At 37.0% G+C, this 22462-nt stretch overlaps 1 protein-coding gene across 1 annotated transcript in view; it reads right to left on the bottom strand.

Moving 5' to 3' along the window:
• Positions 1–22462, bottom strand: part of PCCA (propionyl-CoA carboxylase subunit alpha) — a 427069-nt gene that overhangs the window by 342607 nt on the left and 62000 nt on the right. Inside the window, exons 5-6 of the mRNA XM_004704279.2 lie at positions 17927–18040; positions 15161–15214 (exon numbers count right to left, since the gene is read on the bottom strand). Coding sequence (XP_004704336.1) covers positions 15161–15214; positions 17927–18040 — 168 coding nt within the window. The remainder of the gene's footprint in view (positions 1–15160; positions 15215–17926; positions 18041–22462) is intronic.

The following is a 22462-nucleotide window of genomic DNA, read 5'->3' as shown; positions in this document are numbered from 1 at the left end:
ATCCATGAAAAAGATCCAATGTAATTTATTAACACTTTCATCCTGAGGATGGGGTGTATTTTATTCCTTACCATAGGCAAATACTATATGACTGTCATACCATGTGAGAATGTACATTATCACTATTTCTCTTCACAAAGATATTTCACTCATATTACCAATCCCTTTTTTTACATAAAGAAACAAATGCATTCTATACAAACAGTTATATTATCCAAAGTATAATTCATAAGAAGCAAAGGTGAATTTGAAACTAGATAGTGCCACACTACTGATATTTCCAAACACTGTATTTATCAAATAGGCTGCATTTGTAAGCTTCCACGATTTCAAGTAGTGAACTGCATAACACATAAATTACTATATTCATGCATGTAAATTAACTTTTTAAAATAAATTTTCAAAAATTTTATCACACTAAATTAATAAACTATCACATGAGAAATATAAGAATAAAATTTAAGATACAAGGTAAATTCATTTGAACAAATAGTGAAATAGTCTGTACTGTACACATATTCACTTTTATTAAGGACACACATTTTTATTGTAAAAAAAGAAAACATGAAGAGGCTTCAGAGTAGTTTGAAAGTGACATATACAACAGGTCTTCAATAAGTCCATAAAAAAACAAAAAACCTATGTAAAGATTTCAAGATATCGGTGTGCCAAAACAAACTCTAACTAACAAGATTGAATAACACGATGGGCTGACAACAATGGGCACAGGCATAGGAACGCTTGTGCGGTTGGTGCAGAACTAGACAGTATTTTGTTCTGTGCCAACTCAAAGACACATAACACAACAACTTATTCTAACATACCTGAGTAGATCTAGTCTGAGGCACGAGGCGGAATAAGACACCACTCTGAAAAGAGCCCTTTCAGAATAACACAAATTCATTTAACTGAAGCAAGAACAAACATCAAATTCTTGGTGAAGGTTTAGGTGGAAGATGACGAAACCACTGGTGCTTTACAAAAAGTTTATGGGGCTATTGTTCCAAAGAAGCAGTCGTTCAAACTGGATAACTCGTTTTCAGAACGGATGAGACCATATGGATGATGAAGACTGCAGCAAAAGACTGAAAATTCAATCCTGTCTGTGCTTTAACTGAAGAGGACCTACAAGCAACAGAAACAACAGCAACAACAAAGGACATCTCCACTGGTTCAACGTACACAATTGTAACTAAAACTGAGCAGTTTCCACTTAGGTACCAAAATGGTTGCACCCAAATCAGCTGCTGACAAGAGCAGATGTTTTCATGGCAATTTTAAACAAGTGAGACCAAGATCCTGAAGTACTTGTAACCGGAGATGAAATATGGTGTTACAAGTATAACACTCATGCCAATCAAAGCAAAAGGTACAAGGGCCCAATCAAAGCAAACAGCCCAGTCAAGAGGAAAACTCATGCCAACCAGATATGGCCATTTCCCTTTCTCGAGAGCAGATTCCCTTCCTGATTCTACCCACTTGTGATCGCTCTTTAGGTTTTTCAGGCAGTAATTTTTCAGTTTCTTGAAACATTTCAATGAATATCCCATCCATTTCTGGAACCTTGTTTTTGGCGCATGCATTCAGTGCAGTTTGAACTTCTTCCTTCAGCACCAATGGTTCTTGCTCGTATGCTACCTCCTGAAATAATTGACTGTTGACTAGTTCTTTTTGGTACAGTGACTGTATTTTTTCCACCTTCTCATGATGCATCATTCAATATTTTGCCTGTACAATCTTTCAAAATTGCACTTTGAGGCTTGAATGTTTTCTTGAGTTCTTTCCGTTTCAGATACACCGAATATGTTCTTCCCTTCTGGTTTCCTAATTCTAGCACTAGGAGCACTCACTCATCTATGCCAGGAAATCTGGAAGACAGCCACTTGGCCAATCGACAGGAAAAGATCCATATTTGTGTTCATTCCAAAGAAAGGTGACCCAAAAGAAGGCTCAAACTATAGAATGGGATCTTTGATATCGCACATAGGTAAAGGTCATCCAACACTGCAGCAGTACATTGACAGGGAACTGCCAGAAGTTCAGGCAGGATTAAAAGAACATGAACAATGGATATATCATTGCTGATGTTAGATGGATCTTGGCTAAAAGCAGAGAATACCAGAAAGATGTTTACTTGTATTTCACTGACTATGCAAAGGTATTCGACTGTGTGGACCATAATAAACTATGGATAGCACCCAAAAGAATGGAAATTCCAGAGCATTTCATTGTGCTCATTCGGAACTTGTACAGGGATCAAGAATCAGTTGTGCTAACACAACCACAACAAAGGAATAAGCCCACATGGAAGAAGCACACCAGAATGTGTGATCATGAGGTGTCAATTGGATCAGGTATCAGGCATCAAAGACTGGGAACAAAGCAAACAAACAAAAATCTTATCAATGGGAATGAGGGGGAGGGCAGAGTGGAGACCCAAAGCCCATCAGTAGTCAATTAGACACCCCCTGTCAGAACGGCCACAAGGAAGAAAAGAGCCAGTCAGAATGCAGTATATCACCAATGAAATACACAACCTTCCTCTGGTTCTGTAATGCTTCCTCTGCCCCACTCCCCACCCTCAACACACAGACACACTATCATGACCCTAATTCTATCTTACAAATCTGGCTAGACCAGTGCATGTATACTGATACAGAAAAGAGCTCGAAACACAGGGAATCCAGAACAGATAAACCCCTTAGGACCAATAAGGGGAGCAGGAATACTAGGAGGGTAAGGTGGGGGGAGGAGTAAAGGAGAATGGATCACAATGACTGACGTATGGCCCCCCCTCCCAGGAAGACGGACAGCAGAAAAGTGGGTAAAAGGAGGCTGTGGCCGGTGTAAGGCATGAAAAATAAAAAAAGAATAGTTTATGAATTACCAAGGGGACATGGGGGCGTGAGGGGGGAGGGAGAGAGGAAAAAAAGAGGAACTGATGCCAGGGGCTCAAGTAGAAATAAATGTTTTGGGGGGGTTTTTTGAAAGAAATGTTTTTAAAAAGATGATGACAACATATGTACAGATGTGTCTGACACAATGGATATATGTGAGTCGGGGCTCTACTCCCAGTACACTTTTCAATCTATATGCTGAGGAAACCATCAGTGAAGCTGGATTATAAAAAGACGAGTGCAGCATCAAGATTGGAGGATGATTTGTCAACAAATGCACTATGCAGCCACCAACAATCCTGGGAGCAGTCCTGTGCCCCACACCCTGTGCTTGCCTCCAGGAGAGCCCACTGGCTGCACCATGTGTGGGTTTTTTCTTGTACTTGGGACCACCTCAAGGATCTTTACAGACCCTGGGCAGCTAGCTCCTCCCACCTCTCGCCCCGCCTCCCTGGGTGACCTGCTGCAGAATTCCAACAGGGCAGCTGGTGCAGGTTTCTTAAGAACCGAGTTCGCAATCCTGACTCGCCGTGGTTGTGTGGGCTGCTCCCCTCTAGAACGGTCTGTGGATTGCTTTTCTAAGATTAACATATTTCAAATATTTAATATGCCGCCAAATTGGGGTGGGTGAGCGAGTACAACGTTCAGTGCACTCGTGGGGTAGGGTCCCAGCGAGATGCCTGCCAGACCTTTGGGACAAAGGACAAATGCTGTCTGAGCTGTATTCACAGAAGAGGGTTACACACATTTCAACTTAGGCTTGGCTCTTTTTTTTTTTTTTTTTTAAGTTTTATTGGTATATAATTTACTTGGCAGGCAGTTCGGTGGTTCGGTCACATGAAGAAGAGTTGTATGTACAGTCATAGCCACAATTAGTTTTAGAACATTTTCGTTAAAAGAGAGAGAGAAAGTTGCAGTATTGGAAACCCTTAAGAGAATCGGCATCATGTAGCTCAGAAGCAACAAAGCCCATATGGAAGAAGCACACCAGCCTGTGTGACCACGAGGTGTCGAAGGGATCAGGCATCAGGCATCAAAGAACAAAAAAATCCTATCATTGTAAATGAGGGTGAGTGCAGAGTGGAGACCCAAAGCCCATCTGTAGGCAACTGGACACCCCCTTACAGAAGGGTCGTGGGGAGGAGATGAGCCAGTCAGGGTGCAGGGTAGCAACGATGAAACATAATTTTTCTCTAGTTTTTAAATGCTTCCTCTCCCCCGCCCCTCCCACCTCCACTATCATGATCCCAATTCTACCTTACAAATCTGACTAGACCAGAGGATGTACATTGGTACAGATAAGAGCTGGAAACACAGGGAATCCAAAACAGATGATCCCTTCAGGACCAGTAGTGAGAGTGGCGATGCCTGGAGGGTGGAGGGAAGGTGGAGGGAGAAAGGGGGAACGATTACATGGATCTACATATAACCTCCTTCTTGGGGGATGGACAACAGAAAAATTGGTGAAGGGAGACATCGGACAGTGTAAGATATGACCAAATAATAATTTATAAATTATCAAGGGTTCATGAGGGAAGGGGGTGGGGGGAGGGAGGGGGGAAAATGAGGAGCTGATATCAAGGACTCAAGTAGAAAGCAAATATTTTGAGAATGATAATGGCAACAAATGTACAAATGTGCCTGACACAGTGGATGTATGTATGGATTGTGATAAGAATTGTATAAGCCCCCAATAAAATGTTTTTTTAAAAAGAGAGTTGGCATCAACTGGGGGAGTGAATGAGTGTTGTATTATATAGTAGAAATCAAATATTAATGAAATATTTAAGATTTCATAAAGTTATTTTATACTTTGTATCAGTTTCCTTGCTGTTATTTATAGTCAGAGGTAATGTTCAATATTATAAATATATATTATGCTAAAATAAAATGCACAATTTATAATATAACATTAATCTAAGGGTCTGGTGATGGTTCACTAGACCATATAGTACCGAGATTTTTAAAAAAAAAGTATTCCTCTCTCTGTATTAGTTCTCTGATGCTCCTGTAACAGAAATACCAGAACTGACAGCTTTAACAAACAGTAATTTATGCTCTTACAATCAGAAGGCTAGAAGAGTGAATGAACTCAGGGTGCTGGCTCAGGGGAATGCTTCATCTGTTAATTTCTTTTCTTCTTTTGACATCTTTGAGCCCAGCATTCCTCAGAGATCTCCAGGTGCCTTGTTATCAGTCTTACTCTGGCTTAAGATGTTCAGCAAGGAACTAACTCCAAGTCCCAAGTACATTCTCTGGTCCTGGCTCTTCTTTTTGGTGATAATCAGGTCTTTGTATTTCTGCTTGCTTCTCCTCTGCTGGTGACATTCAGCTGTGGTCTGGGATGGAGTTCTCTTCCTCTTGTGCACAGCCACAAAGAGGTCTGATGTGGCCCCCGTGCCATCTCCTCACAATTGGTCCAGTTTTGACTTTTTTTTTTTACATTGAGTTGTAATCTATACAGAAGGCTGCAATCCTTGTTCTTCCTCAGCAAGAACTTGACGGTCCTCCTCCCTTTCAGCAACCAAGATTGTGTCATCTGCATATCTCAGGTTGTTAATAAGCCTTACGCCAATCATGATGCCAACATTCTTCAGTTGCATTGGGATCTGGATGGAATCGAGGCCAAGGAGGCAAAATTGCAAGTAATTCTGATGATATCTTCTTGCCTGGGTAAACCTCTGGTTTGTTTCCATCATGGGGAAGAACAGTGCTTTTTTTGTTCAGTGGCCCCTCTTGTTCCTGGATAGGCTACCAGACATGTTGCTGAAATTCAGGTTATTCTCTTACCAAAAGAAAGACATAGGTCATCACAAAATAAATTTACTAAGATATTCTTAGGAGGAAAAAAATTCTTCCTGGTCAGCATGGCTGATCTCAGTGTTTCTCTATAAGTCTTTTCTTTCTCTTGCAAAATTTATTCCTAGATATTTACCTTTTAAGTGGTTATTGTAAATCATGCTGTTCTTTCCAGTATCAACTTTTTTAATGTACAAGAATCCAAGTGATTTCTATATGTTGATCTTATAGCCTGTTATGCTGCCTAATTTTTCAATCAGCTCCAGAATTTTTTTAACTGAATCTGTGGGGTTTTCTATATAAAGGATTATATCATCTGCAACTGCAAATTGAATTTTGTTCTTCTGTGCCAGTGTGCCAGTGCCAATCTTTTTGATGTCTGATAGCTCTGGCTAAGACTTCTAGAACTACATTAATTAAGAGTGGTGATAAAGGTCAACCCTGTCTGGTTTCCATTCAAAAGGAGGGGGGAGGCATGTTTTCACTTTCTCTCCAAAATGAAATGATAGCCATTGGTTTTGTATATATGACCTTTATTATGTTGAGGAATTTCCCTTATATTGCTATTTTATTCAGTGCTGTTATCAAGAATGGATGGGGAATTTTGTCAAATGCCAATTAAAATAGTCATATAGTTCTCCTTTATTTTGTTTAAGTGGTGGATTATATTGATTGATTTTCCAATATTAAACCATCCTTGCATACCCACTTGATCTTTTGCATCCCATTTGATCACATATGATCACACATGATCATCATGTATGAATCCATTTGATCATGATGCATTAGTTTTTTGATGCTCTAGTAAGTTGTTGGCTAGAAGTTTGTTGAAAATCTTGGCATCTATATTCATAAGGGATGTTGGTCTACAGTTTCAATTTTGGTGATATCTTTGCCTGGCTTAGGTATCAGGGTTATATTTGTTTTATAAAATGAGTTTGGTAGTATATTGTCCATTTGTGTATTATGAAGTCGTTCATGCATATCTGGTGCAAACTTTTCTTTAAATGTTTGGTAAAATTTCCAAAAAAAACATCTTGTGTTAGATGTTGTAATCTTGGGAGTGTTATGACTAAATCTATTTCTTCTTGTATTTTGGCTTGTCGAGATTTTGTACCTCATCTTGTGTTAATTTAGACAAGTAATGCATTTCAAGAAATGTATGCATATCTTCTAAATTTGTTGGAATACAATTTGTCATAATACTGTGTTTGTTTTTTTTAACTCAGTAGGTCTACTGCAATGTTACCCATTTCATTTCTCATTCCTAATATGCTCATTTTCTCCTTTGTTAGGTTTGCCAGTGGTTTGCCAGTTTTATTAATCATTTCAAAGAACCAGCCTCTTCTTTTGTTAAAATTTTCTCTAGTTTTTTTTAAATTTCTGATTCATTCATTTCTGCTCTAATCTTTTTTTTTTCTGCTCTAATCTTTATGATTTCTTTTCAAGTGGTTTCTGAGGGTTTGTTTGGCTGATCTTGTTCCAATTGTTGTAGTTGATGTATTAAAGTGTTTAATTCTTTTTCTTTCTTTTTTTTAATTCTTCTTTTTTGATATGTTAACTTATTGCTATAAAATCCCCTATAAATATTGCTTTTGCTATATCTCAGAGATTTCATTCTTATTTGTGTCAATAACTTTTTATTGTGTTCTTTATTTCTTCAAATAAAGACATAAAAATAAACTTTTGGGTTTGTTTGTTTCTTTCTTTTTTTAAGTGTTGTTCAATTCCATATATTTGACTTTGGAAAGTTGATTTTCCTATGGTTGATTTTGATTTTTATAGCTTTGTGATCTGTAAAATAGTTTGTAATATTTCAATGTTTTAACATTTATGGATGCTTGCTTTATGGCCTGAAATGTGATCTATTCTAGAGTACCATGTGTACTAGTAAAACAAATGTATATTATTCTTTTATTAGGTGAACTATTCTGTATTTGTCTAAGAGATACAAGTTGATTGTGTTGTTTAGTTCTTCTGTATCTTTATTGACTTTCTTTCTAGTTGATAGATCTTTGTGCAAAAGTGATGTTAAATTAGGCTACTATTATCATATTATGGTCTGTTTGCCTTTTAAATTCTATAAAAATTTGATAAGTGCATGTTGATAATCTTTCGTTTGGTACACTTGCAAACAGTACTAATTATGATTTTAGGTTTTTTGCTCACTTGAAGCATATATGATTATATCATGACCTTTTTGTCTCATTATGATTTTTGCTCTGGTTTCTATTTTTCAAGAGATTAATAATTCTTTTGACTGCTGTTAGCATATTTATATTTGGCATTCTTTCATTTTCGGTCAATGTTTGTCTTTGTATATAATGTTTGTTTCTTGTAAGCACCATATTAAAAGCTTGTGTTTTCTTATCCATTCAATTAGTCTTTATCCCTTTTTTTTCTTTATCCCTTAAATGGTGAGTTCAATCAATTTATATTCAATGTTATTGTTAATAAATATGATTTTATTGCTGTCATTTAGTTATATGTTTTTAATAATGACATTGGTTTCAATGTGCATGTTTGGTGATATATTCCTTTGTTTATAGATTTCTTGTCAATATTCTCTTTGCTTATTTTCTTACTGCTTAACATAATATCATTTACTTTTTTGTTTTATTGATCTTTTATTTTTTTATTTCAGGATTGTTTATTTGTTTTTTATGGTTATCATTCCAAATTCACAAGTTTATTGTCTTTTTGTGAATGACTCAATATTTTTTTGTCTGGTTATTAATTATCTACTCTGTTCTCTTTATTTTTGTTGTTGTCTTCATTGCAATGTTATCTGTGATTTCTTATTTTGGTTTATATAGTTCTGTTTCACTTTGTGTACTACTTAAGTAGGATGTTTTCACCAAAATAATGTATTGTATGATAATTTTACATTACTGCTATTGTTGTTGTTGATTTTCTGTTCAAAGAACTCCTTTTACTATTTTTTGTAAAAGTAGTCTTGTTTTTACAGATTCCTTTAGTTTTTCCTTATCTGAAAATTATTTTATTTCTCCCTTATATTTGTGGGATAATTTTGCTGAGTATAGGGTTCCTGGTTGGCAGGGATATTTTTCTTTCAAAAATTTGAATATAACAATCAATTAGCTTCTTGTCTGCATGATTTTAATAGAAAAATCTGAACTTATCCCAATTGATTGCCTTTTATATGTGACTGTCCTTTTTTCTCCTGATGATCTCCAGATTGCCTTGTTGTTGTTTTTTTATGTTAGGGAGTTCGAATGTTAATGTGCCATGGTGATTTTCTTTGGGGATTGATTTTTCTTTGTAGTTCTCTGGTCTGCTTTGTGTTTTGTCATAATATTAGGGAAATTATCCTTCAATATTTCTTTAACTATATTCTCTATTGTAAATAGTTCGTCTTTCTGTCTTGGGTTGTTTATCAAATATGTTATTCCTTTTAATAGTGTTCCACAAAATTCTTAGGTTTTCTTCAGCTTTGCTGCTGCTTTTTATAGCTTGATCTTATATTTAGTCTGGAGAGATTTATCTTCAAAATAACTGATATTTTAAATTTTTTACTGGCAAATAATTCACAAATCATACAATAGTTTGATTATTTTAAGAAAAGTTGTACAATCATCACCACAATCAATTGTAGAACATTTTCTTCATTCTTGTACTTGTTATTAGTTCTCTATTTCCCCCATGCCATATCCCTGAGACATCATTAATCCAGTTATTGTCTGTATAGAGTTACCTATCCTGGAGTTCATATTCCAAAAAATAAGAACAACAATAACAATATAAAACAGATTTTTTGAATCTGAATTGAAAAGAAAGCAGAAGATATTAGAAACTAGAACAAATTTAAAAGGTATCAAAAGGGAAATCTAATGATAAGGCGTTAATGTTTAACCACATCTGCAACCATCCACTTTTCAATGCACTATGCAGGAGAGCAAAGCCATTCACATCCTTGGTCTATGTCAGAGGGAATTCTCTGGAGGTTTAAACCATGGAGATTTCCCCATTCTTGATTCTATTGCTTAATTCTGTTTTCTTCTTTCAAAGTGATATCCAGTTCTAATATTTTAGTGTTTGCCTTTTGAATTTCTATTTTGGGTTGCTGGCGTAATTCTCATTTTTTCATTTACTTTGTCAAATTGATCTTATAGTGCTGAACTGAGTTCCTGTATCATCTCTTCTATTTTTTCTTTATTGCTATCAAAATTTTCCTCCCATCGCTTAAAGTAGCCAGAGATCATCGACCTAAAGTCCCTCTTGGGAGGATTCAAAGCTTTTTCCTTCTCCAAGTCCAGACATATATGAGCACAAGGCAATCCCTGTGACTTATTGTAGATCCTGGATAGCCAAGGATGGTCTGGGAGTTTGGCACTAGCCGACCCTCCAGCAGGAGCCAAAGGCAGAGACCAATTAAATACTGCCTCTGTTGAAATCCTGGTTTTGAGGCTGGCCCCTAAGTACCCAGGAATGCTAGGCAATGAACAACACAACCAACACACTTCAGAGCAGGGCCCAGACACTATTTGAATGTCATCCAACAGGCAAGAGGTGATGCCACTTTGAATCCTGGGTCTGCTTTACAGATTCTCTCCCCTAACACAGGCCCACCTAATTCTACAACACCGCCACCCCCACCACCTCCAAAGGCTAGCCTATCTGCACTGCCACTCCCTACCTCATGCTCCAGGGAAGTTCAGCTATAGTCAAGTTCCTAAGAGTTCCAGCCAGGTGCTCAGAGCCAGCTTACAGCTTCTCTAAATCTTCCCTATCCAGCAGGAATGCAATGAGACGCCCTCTGTCCCAGAGCACAGTAATCTGTGAATTTTCCCATCCAAGTGCTGACTCTTATCTCCTCTCGAGTATGTTGGGGAAGAATGTTCAAGTCCTCCACACTGTTAACGAGGGCTGCGTGAGAAGGAGAAGAAACTTCAGCTCACTGTTTCCCCCACCTCCTCAGTTGAGGTCCAGAAAGCCAGAGAGGTGGCTCCACTGGTATCCTACCTGGCAGCACAGAATCTTTCTTGGAGAATCGTTATGTTAATTCCTCCCTCTGAGATGCAAAACTAAAATTAGCAGAAGTTTCTATTCCTCAGGATAGATCCAGAAAGCAGATTGCTGAATCTTGTCTGCTTTTTAAAATGTTCCCTTACAGAGGGTGTCACAGAGGCTCCAAGTACACAACAGCTATATTGGATCTGCTCTCTGTCTTTTGTTTTTGAGGTGCTGAAGTTTCCTACAAATTTTAGAGGTTAGTCCCTTGTCAAATAAGACATAGCCAAAAATTATTTTTCCAGTTTGTAAGTTTTCTTTTACTGTTTTGGATAAGTTTTGATACACATAAGTGTTTAACTTTTGGGTGGTACCAGTCATCTAGATTATCTTCAAACCATTATGTACATTTAGTAATAGTTGATATATTTATGAGTTGTAATATCAACTTGCTATAATATCAGATCAAAAGCTACAACAACTAACTTGCTGGCAGTTAGTTATGCTATAAATTAGGAGCTCTAAATTTGCCCCTACTTTTCTTTCAAAACCTTTACATAAGGTTTCCTGGACTATGACCTTTCAGAAGCAAGATCACCAGGCCTATGTAACAAGAAACATGTCAGTGGATTTGAACCAACTTTTCAGCTAATAGTTAAGTACATAACCATTTATGCCACTCTGGGTCTCCATCAAAAATAAAAGCTCCCAATACAAAAAAACTCACTGTCATTGAGTCAATACCAACTCCTAGTGACCCTATAAGGCATTATAAAAATGTCCCCTGTGAGTTTCTGAAACTGTAACTCTACAGGAGAAGAAAATCCCATCTTTTTCCCCAGGAGTGGCTGTTCATTTCAAACAGCTGACCTTGTGGATCCTAGCCCAATTATGTAATCACTACACCACCTGGGCTCCTAAAAAAATCTCTTACTAATATATATTAATTCCTTGATTACTATAGAAAGAGCCCTGTTGGCATAGTGGGTTAGGTTTTAAGGTAAAAATTTCAAGGATGGCAGTTCAAACGCATCAGATGTTCTGTGGGAGAAAAAGGAGGATACCAGTAAAGATTTAAAGTCTCCAAAATGCTACATAGGGTTACTATGAATTAGAATCAACTCAATGGCAATAGCTTTGGTTTGGGTTTGAGTATAATTTCATTTAGCCCCAGTAGAACTAACTATACTTGATCATTTATATACATCTAATAATGGGTGCAACCTTCACATCCATCCTTAAGTAAGCATGTAAGGATGTGAACAGGGAACCTCTCTCACCCATGGTCAATATATATGGAAATAAAAAAACATATGTGAAAATAACACACACAGCTTTTTTTTTTTTTGGCCAGCAAGTCTATTCTGACTAATAATGATATAATAAGATATGTAGAAACAAAGAAGGAATAGTAACATTTACTCTCAGTCAATTTCTGAACAAGTTTTTAGTATGTTTAAATTGGATTGCTAACATCAGGAGATCCTGATAGAAAAGATTTCAGGCATTGATAAGGAAGAAGACTATAAAACTATGTCGCCTTAAGTGAAGTGTACTGGTTTATTGAGTAGATGGGAGGTGGTGTGGACAAAGTATTTTTTAAATGGAAAATGCATTAGTGAAAGTTAGGCACATTCAATGGGGCCAAAGCAAAATGGACAATCTGAAGTATTTTTCATTAGAAAAAAAATATTTCTGAAATCATATCCACATATATATATGTTTTTTTTAAACGGTGCCAAGGTAACTCATCAAAGAAGGCAGGATTATCTTTTTAAGAGACAATATGGAACAACTGAATAGCAACATTCAAAAACAAATTTAGACCCTTACACAAAATAAAAAATAATTTAATAAAATATTAATTGTAGAATCTAGGTGGTGAGTATACTGGTATTCATGGTGCCATTTTTAAAACTTTCCTGAATGCCTTTAAGGCATTCATTAAAAACATGTTAAGGGAAAAAATATACTGAATATCCACAGGCCATGGTCTCAATGTTCATAAGCCTGTGCAATGGAACAACAGTACCTTAACAGTACTAACAGCACACTAACATATTGGCTAAACAAAGATTATCATTAAATCTTTTAAACCTTTAAATTTTAAGGTAAATTTGCATCATAATTATCCAGTGAATCAACTAATTGATTGAAATTTAAATTCCATCCATTATTTAATTATTTAGGTACAATTCATTAGCTATGATGGCGATTTTCTAACTTTTCCATTTCTATAATTACAGTTCAAATCAAAATTTGGGTTACAATATAAAAATTTAATTTTTTGCAAACTAGTTTCTTTTTTAATATCAGTTTTATTTACATATCATACAAATCAGTAGTTCAATCATTCAATCATATCAAGGAGAATTGTGTGATCATTACCATATCAATTTTAGAATGTCCACCCTCTTCCACCCCCCCATGGTTAAATCACCTATAAAATGAGTTGTGGAATCAGTCAGTTTTAGTGCTCCCTCCCCACTCCTGCCTTCATTTTTTATTCTTGAAATCCTCTTTCCCTCCCTGTCACCCCCCCCACCCCTGCATCCTCTATCAACCCTTGTATTGGTTATTATCACTATGTATTCATTCCTCCTGTGCATCACAAACTAGAAAACCCAACAGAAACAATAAAAACCATAATCAAAATAAGGTGGTAAGGATAAAATAATAATAATATAAAGACCAAAATACAAATAATGAGTGAAAAAGAAAAGACCCTTGTCAACATTCCAAAAGCCAGGGAAGAAATTTCTGTCATGGAACAAGTAAGAGATACTTGCACCCAGAACCAATTCAATTCTGGTCTATAGGGAGGTCATCTGGCCAAGTAGCAGTTTAATTCAGCATATTCAGATTACAATGGTCTGTCTGTGCCTGATAGTAAGGCTGGTTTGAGGCTCTTGCCTGTGGCTAAAGTGGATCTACCAGCAGCTCAGTCTAACTAGATATTCTACAGATTGGTTTTGGGCTCCCACTGTCCTTCATAACCTTCTATAAATTGGATGTTCACAATTTTAGTTCTGATACTTTTCCCTTTGTCATATTTTAATTTTATAATTGTCATCTTTGGATTACACAAGCTGGTATGTTACTTCCATCTGGACTTTGTTGACTCCTTGTGTAGATGGCTGCTTGTTTGAATATAAACCTTTAAGATCCCAGATACTATTCCAATTGATAGCCTTCCCAACACTTTGCTGTAGCACCCTTATCTTCAGTGATCATTTCATAAATGTGTGTATCAAGCAGGGCCATGTTATTAGAACTACCTGTTCTTGAATTGAGGCTAGAATTAAGTAGGAACCCAGATCACATCTGCTTGCACATGGGGTTTGCACGTTGAGATAGTTTAATGTGCCAGCCTGGCCGATAAACACAAGTGGGATTAACTGAAGGGCGGAGAGATAAATGGCTCGGTGAGCCTCGCCTTTCTTGTCTCTCACTCTTTGATCATCGGACCAATGTGCGGCTGCCTTGCTTGTTCTGTGCCTCAATTTAAAAGCTACACTACCTGTGGGACGCCTAGCCTGTGGTCTGTGTCGCTGTTAGTTGAGGTCCCTTTAAGACATCTCTGGAGCTGGGGTCTGGTGGTTGGTGACCTGGCTGGCAGTTGGTGACCTGCCTTCTGATTGGCTGCTGTGCCGACATAGCCTACCTCTCTCTATAAATAGAGGAAGATCTGGCAGCAGACTGGACTTGAAGGACTGCTGGTCTCTCACAACTCTCTCTCACGGGCGTGAGTTGCATTGAGCCATTTGTAGTGCTTTATAATAACTGTTTCTTTCTTGTATTATATATTTATCTGTATATGATTTAACAGTTCGTTTCTTGTTATATATCTAAGTATCTTTATAAATAAATATATTAAATTATCAGCAATTTGGTTTTATCTCTCTAGAGAACCCTGTCTAACACACACGTCTCAGGTTTACTTTGGCAGTCGTAACATAGCAAAACTCACAGCCCTATAAGACCAACTGCAACAATAGTGGCCATAAGCCAACCAGCAAAGAAACAGACAGAACACACACACTCTAAAAGGAAAAAAAAAAGTAAGAAGAAAAACAATAAAAAACAAGCTACAAGCAGGAAAGCAAAAACCCATATGAACAAAGAAGTAGCAGTATCAATCACCCCTCTGGGGTGGTATAAGTCAACTGCACGATTATCATCATCAATTTCCCCAATGACTCCGCACTCCAGACACTGTCAATATGAGGAGTTTGTGCGAGTACAATTCCACCTTGAGCCCCAACCCACTATGTACTACATAGTTCATCTCTCATTCAACTGGGTTCTGTTGACCTTAAGTATGGGGAATGATGCCAATGGGGGTGCAAACTATTTTCAAAGAAACGCTGAGTCCTTAAAAATTCTGTAATTCATCACTACCCACATTTATCAAATGCCTCGATACTTCTGAAATGGAAGTTAACAGTTTTCTGAAATGGAAGTTAACAGTTTCTATGTAAGTGCAAACTTACCAAGCATTTGGCAAATTCCTTGTTTTCTGAAAGGAATCCATAACCTGGATGTACCTTGAAAATAAAAACCAAAAGCACTTTCAATTTTATATTGCAAAAACTACACAATCAAATATGGTGTATTAATGATTATTGTTCAAGGCATCTGGAATAAGGTTGCCTTTCTTTAAGTACTGATTCAGCTTTCCACCATATTCCTTGTATCTATATATCAACAATGCCTATCATATTCACTTCCTATATACTATGTTTGTATATATCAACAATGCCTATCATATTCACTTCCTATATACCAAATATGAACAATGCCTATCATATTCACTTCCTATATACTATGTTTGTTCTGACCAAAACCTGAACCATAAACCTACATATTTCCTGCCTGTCTGTATTTGACTTCATTAATTCACCACAATTTAAATACCCTCTACTTTTTCCGAAGCTTAACTTCAACCACAAATGTAAAGAATGTTACAGAAACTGGTGGATAAAAAATAGGTGAAAATATCTCATTAACAAGATGCATAAAAACACTATATTCTCCTGCCTTTGAGTACGAGAAACTACTACCACTCTCTAAAAGCTTTACTGCTGAACTGAACAACAAATCTACTCCTAATGGAATTAATATACAGTGAACCCTCGCCACTTCGCGCTTCGACTTCCACGGCTTCACTCTATCGCGGTTTTTGCATAACAGCACATGCTCTGTCATTACTGCCACTGATTGGCTCATACTGTACACGCTTGATGCCATAAATAATATAATAAATAATAAATGATCATTGTAACGTCCAAAATGTTTTACTGTATTTTCCCTTTTTCGTTTAATAAATTGGGTAATAAGAGTGTAATGGTGACTAAAGGGTGTTTTTTCATGTCCTCTATGCTCTAACTACGAAAATATTTGATTTACAAATAAGGAATCCTACTTCGCGGAATTTCATTTATCACGGTAGGGTCTAGAACCGATTAACCGGGATAAACGAGGGTTCACTGTACTTACACATTATATGAGCAAGTTCTGTCAAACTGAATCAAAACAATTATTTGGTCTGACTTTAGATTTGTATTCTGAATTTTTTTTCTTTCTCTCATCACTCCAAGTATAGTCATTTACAACTACTTTATGTTTCTATCCTCGCTCACAAGTCAAAGGGCTACAAACTAAATTTTACCACTCTGTTCTTACGAGATACAGTTTCTGATTCTACCCAGAGAAAGCGGGCGACTCTAGTGCTGGTCAGAGGAAGCCTGGTAGTGAGTGTAGTGGTTTCAAGTTGAGCTGCTAACCGCACGCTCGGGAGTTAGAAATCACTAGCCGCTCCATGGGTGAAAGATGAAGCTTTCGACTCCTGTAAAGATTCACAGTGTCAGACACCCATAGGGGCAAGTTCTGTTCTGTCCCATAGGGTTGCTATGAGTGGGAATCGACCAGATGACAGTATGTTTAGTTTTTTGGTTTGAGAATTGGTCAATCAAGGAGCTTTGGTGGTACAGGAGTGAAAGTGCTTGACTCTAACCAAAAGGTTCAAATCAATCAGCTGCTCCACAGAGAAAGAAGTGGTAGTCTGCTTTCATAAAGATTACAGCTTTGGAAATCCTTTAAGGTACTACTACTCTGTCCTTTGTGGTTACTATACATCAAAATAGACTAAACAACACTGAGGTTGGTTTGAGTTAAGTATTGATCAGTATTAAACTTATTTCTAGTAAAACAATTCAACTACTAAGAAAGGTCCTATTTCTAAATGAGCCAGTACAATAATTAAGAAATATATCAGAGATATTTTAGTGCGAAATTAAGCTTTAAAATAGCAGAGTAACCGAATCACTGCATTATAAGAATTTCACTACACCAATTTCATTTTATATAAACATTCAACTAGATTGTATACTTAGAAGCCATAGTTAAAAGGTTAAAAGAGTTTTGTCTTCATTAACTGTGCTAATAAACTGTGAACATTTATAATATAGGTTCATGAATTCAGTTTTTTATTTAAATATATCTTACTAAAACATTTCTTTCAAGAGAAATGTGAACACTAATTCAACCACCCCAGGCTAATTACTGGTGTTGGCTGCTTCTATCCAATTTTAGAGATAACGCTGTATAGAGTTTTTAGCATTATATGTAATTAGTTCTCTGCTGAAAAAAACCCACTTACACCACCGAACTCGGCTATGAATCAGTTTTTGCCATGCGGGCTATGCTGTTTAAACCGAATTCGAGGTAGTATTGAGTAAATTATCAATCTATCCATCTAAGTTAAAGTACATTCTATTAACATGATCAAACTAAGATAATCACCAAAATCACCATTTTTATTTCTGGAAGTATAATTAAGAGTATAGGTGGGTTTTTTTTACAATTAAAAAGGAATTTAAACCAGTGTCTTTTGAATCCTTGTTTATAATACAGAATTTAAAACCAAAAAAATATTCCCATTACGCTGAAAGGGTTAATACTCAAAACTAATTGGGATTTCTTTCTTCAAGCAAATTTGGAAATGAACTGAAACTGCTCCCTGGTGTGAGAGCTGAATCCAGCAGCCACCTGCAGGATCAGCAACCAGCACTGCCAGATGCCACAAAGCCTTTGATTCCCAGTCGCGAATTCAGCCACATTTAACTCAGATGACATAAACGAACTACAACAGCATTTTCAATCATTGCTTTTTTCTTTTTTATTTTTTTAATATAAACTCAGGCTGTCTGCTCACTACATATGAAACAGCTGCAGTAGAGAGGCTCATTCAGACTCACAGCTTGGGCCCTGGTTTTCTTAATGGCTTCCATGATGGCATCCATGTTGAGGTAGCTTTTACTGGTGGGAGCTGGGCCAACACAGACAGCCTCATCCGCCATTTTCACATGAACCTGAAAGGGCAAAAATGCTATATTAACAAATGCTGCCATCAAAAATAATGTACAAAATTGAAAATACGATTGTTTCACATGTCAGTCAGAATTTGTTTTCATTATGGATTACAAAACAACAATACAGAATACATTCAGGAACTATACTGACCATGATTTTATTACAAGCCTAATTCATTGTCTAACATGGTTTCCATAATATCCTTCCCTGTGTGATTAAGCAAAATCACAACAAATAAACCTTAGCTCCCTAGTTGCTTCATCTACACAGAAATCTTGTATTAGAAAATACGTCATCACAAATTTAAAAAATTAAATCAAAACCTACTTTGTTAATGTGACCTGAATACTCCAATGTTTTTTTTTCTTTCTTTCTTTCTTTTTTTTTTTTGAAGTAGCCCAATATATTAATAGAGAACACTCCTGACTAGTTCTAAGCAATCTCCCCAGGAAGTTGGGATAATTAGAAGGAACTGAATGAAGGGATGCAGTGAGTGTCCCTGCACAGCATCAGGTTAGCACCACCAGGCACAAATTAAAGCTAGGACTAAAGAGCTCAATATCACTACCCACGAACCAGAAAATCTGAAGAAACATTTGAATGATCTCACATTTGATTCAGGTCCATTTTACTATAATTCCTCAAATCATTGATATGTGTACTAAGTTAGATCCTTAAAATCCTTAAAATCAGGATTGTTTATTCCATTAATGAGATTACTCACTCTACAATGTTTTAAATCGCTATTTTTAAAATAAGGAGTAGGTATTCAAAACTGAAGAATTAAGTTGTTAACTACTAAAACAAATCTTTTTTTTTTCTTTCTTTCTTCTTTTTCAATGACACAGAGATGGGTGTTTTTTCAAATATCTTTTCCCAACCAACAGTTTTCTGGATTAGAGAGCTCTTATAATCAGTTTAAACGTATTTTGCCAAGGAGATGCATAAAGCTAGTACACAAGCATTAGACAAGAAAAACAGTCTAACGTGGCAAATACTTTGAGTATTTCTAAGTTATATTCTTCAGCTGGGAAGTAATTTTTAAAAGCAACCCTAGCTTTAAAAGGTACCTACTATACACTCCCTAAACAAAGAAAACCTAATAATTTTATCAAAGCTCTGAATGCTCTTTAACAATTCAATAAAATGAAATAAAAAAATTTTTAAAGAAAATTACATTGAAAAATGTAAGACACCTGCCCTCACAGGATGTAGGATCACTATCTTAATACAAAACACTCAGATACATGCTTGCTATAATTCCATAAACTTCAAAGAAAGGCAGCCAGGCTTATCAAGGATCCTAAATACTTTCATGTTCACAGCAAGGCCCTCTCCAGGTTGTTTCTGCTTTGCTTACTCCCGAACTCAAGTTGTTCTTCTTTCCTATGGATAGTTTCCTTTCTTCAACACCCACTGCCCATTTCAGACCCTAATAGGACAAATTTAATCATTGAAATTATACTTGGATTTTTATCTTTTGTTTTGTTCTATTTCTGTAAGGAAGAAATTGATCAATATTTTTTAAATCTTTTAAAAGAATATATTAGCCAAATTTAAATAAAGTATTTATTTAAAGTTAAATCCACATGTTCGCTGAAGACAATGGGTGCACAAGAAAATGTGGTGAAGAAAGCGGATGATGCTTGGCTACCAAAAGATATAACACCTGAAGTCACTGAAGACAATGGGTGCACAAGCAAGTGTGGTGAAGAAAGCTGATGGTTCTCAGCTACCAAAAGATATAGCACCTGAAGCCTTAAAGACCTGAAGATAAACAAGCACCATCTAGCTGAGAGACAACAAAACCCACACGGAAGAAGCACACCAGCCTATCCCTACTTGATAGCTGAGGACAAAGGGGGTGCATTAGCACAAGTGGGGAAGAAAGCAGATGGTGCCCGGCTATCAAATGATACAGCATCTGGGGTCTTACAGGCTTGAAGACAAACAGACGGCCATCTAGCTAAGAAACAACAAAACCCACAAGGAAGAAGCACACCAGCCTACCCTGACATGAATGCTGAAGACAAAGCGGGTACTTAAGCAAATGCGGTGAAGAAAGCTGATAGTGCCAAACTGTCAAATTATCTGGGGTCAAAGAATCTGGGGTCCCACATGCTGGAAGATAAACAAGGGGCCATCTAACTGAGAAACAACAAAGCCCACATGGAAGAAGCACACCAGCCTGTAAGATGACAAGGTAGCAAAAGGGTCAGGTATCAGGCATCAAAGACCAAAAAAAAAAACACAAAACCATAACATTGTGAATGAGGGGGAGTGCAGAGTGGGGACCCAGGGCCCATCCGGGGGAAACTGGATATCCCCTTGCAGAAGGGCTGCAGGGAAGTGAAGAGCAAATCAGAGTGCAGTGTAGTAACGATGAAATAAGCAATTTTCCTCTAGTTCTTAAATGCTTCCTCCACCCCACTACCATGATCCCAATTCTACCTTACATATCCAGTTGGACCAGAGGAGGTGCACTGGCACAGATAGGAACTAGAAATACCCAGGGCAGATGAATCCCCCAGGACCAGTGGAGAGAGTGGAGATGGCGGGAGGGTGGTGAGAAGGTGAGGGAGAAAGGGGGAACAGAGGACAAGGTCTACATGTGGCCTCCTCCCTGGGGGACGGACAGCGGAGTAGTGGGAGAGGGAGGCGTTGGATGGGTAAGATAAGATAAAATAATAATAAATTATAAATTATCAGGGGTTCGGGGGAGGGGGAAGGGGGAGGGAGGGGGGAAATGAGCTGACACAAGGGGCTCAAGTGGAAAGCGGGTGTTGTAAGAATGATGAAGTCAACATATGTACTAAAGTGCTGGACACAGATGACATATGTACAGATTGTGATGAGTTGTATGAGCCCCTATTAAAATGATTTTTTTAAATCCGCATATTTTGTCTATATTTTCTTTCTTTTCGATACTACATACTTTTTTTTAATCATTTTAACTACATACTTATTATTAAAGATGAACTAAGCTTACTTTTTCCACCAGGTCTTTCCCAAAGACGTAGCTTCAAAGGACTCTCTTTTCATGTGAACTCCAATGGTACTTAGGGCACATTTTGACAATGTGTTGTATCCTGTCCAGCAATGCCATTTTACCTGCTTTGCAGATATACTTCTCTCTGCTGTGGTTTATACATTCTCCTCCTCCAGATCATAAGGGAGTACTGGACAGAAACCAGGTCTTGTATTGCCTTAACTTTCTCTAACACAGAGTTTATGCCCTGAAAGTTTATTAACCGACAAGTATATTTAGAAGGCATTTTATTTAGTAACTTTCATTGTTCAAGCATGTGATAAAGATCAAACTAATAATATGCAGATTAAGTCTTATCTAGCTTTGTCAGGAGCCCTGGTGTCACAGTTGGCTAAGCATTGCTAATCACAAGAGAGCAGTCTGAACCTATGCATCACTCCAGTGGGGAAAGTAAGGCTGTCTGCTCCAGGAAAGATGGAAAGTCTCAAAAAATTGAAAGGGGGAGTTCTACTCTGTCCTATTAGATCACTATGAGTCATGATAGACGACAGCAGTGAGTTTGGTGGATTTTTGTTAACTTTTGCACTATACATGGCAACAAAAAGTTGTATGAGAGATAAGAAATTAAAAGATACACATACAAGCAAAAGACAATAATGGATACTTCACCAAAGAGGGCATTCAAATGCCTAACAAACATACGGAAATATTCTTATGATCATTATCTATTAGAAAGATGAAAATAAAAATTTTGCATTAAACATTAAAATTACAGAAAACAATAAATGATGAGGTCATGGGGAAAATGGAACTCATACACAACAGGTGGGATAGAAAATGGTACAACCAAAAATAAATAAAATGGTACAACCACTATGGAAATTACATGCTTCCTTAAAAGGCTAGAAATAGAAATACGTTATGATCCAGTTCATAGGTGTATGAGGGGATACTACAAAAAAAAAACCATAAAAACCTGCAAAAAACCTCCTCTGGTTGCAGTTTTCGGAGTACACATTTTTCACACTAGGCAAGCATCCAGCAACTGACTCTGAGTTACTGCACCCAGTGGCATCGCCTGGGGAGGTAGATATCTCTGGTCACAGTGAATTTTTTCATAAATGAAGTTTTGCTTGAACCTCATTTTTTGTGATGGTTGATTTGAGAGAACAGCAGGTGGCTGTGAAATTGTTTCCTGTTCGGGAAAAATGCGAGCAGAAACTGTTGTGACGTTGAACACAGTTTAAAAGGACAGCAGCAAAGGAAAAACTCAAGTGTATCAGTGGTTTTCTCATTTCAAAAAAGGCGAAATGTCGATTGATGACAAACCTCATTCTGAACGTCTACCAACTTCTCAAATGGACAAAACTATCAACAAAATTCATGCATTTGTGCTTGAAGACTAATGACAGACTATTGAAGAGATGGGTAA

This window comes from Echinops telfairi, unplaced genomic scaffold (genome assembly GCF_000313985.2).
Source record: "Echinops telfairi isolate 266 unplaced genomic scaffold, ASM31398v2 ScPeMD7_7467;HRSCAF=8505_0, whole genome shotgun sequence".
NCBI classification, from domain to species: Eukaryota; Metazoa; Chordata; class Mammalia; order Afrosoricida; family Tenrecidae; genus Echinops; species Echinops telfairi.
The sequence above is the reverse complement of the archived record's forward strand: the minus strand, read 5'-3'. Positions and strand labels throughout refer to the sequence as shown.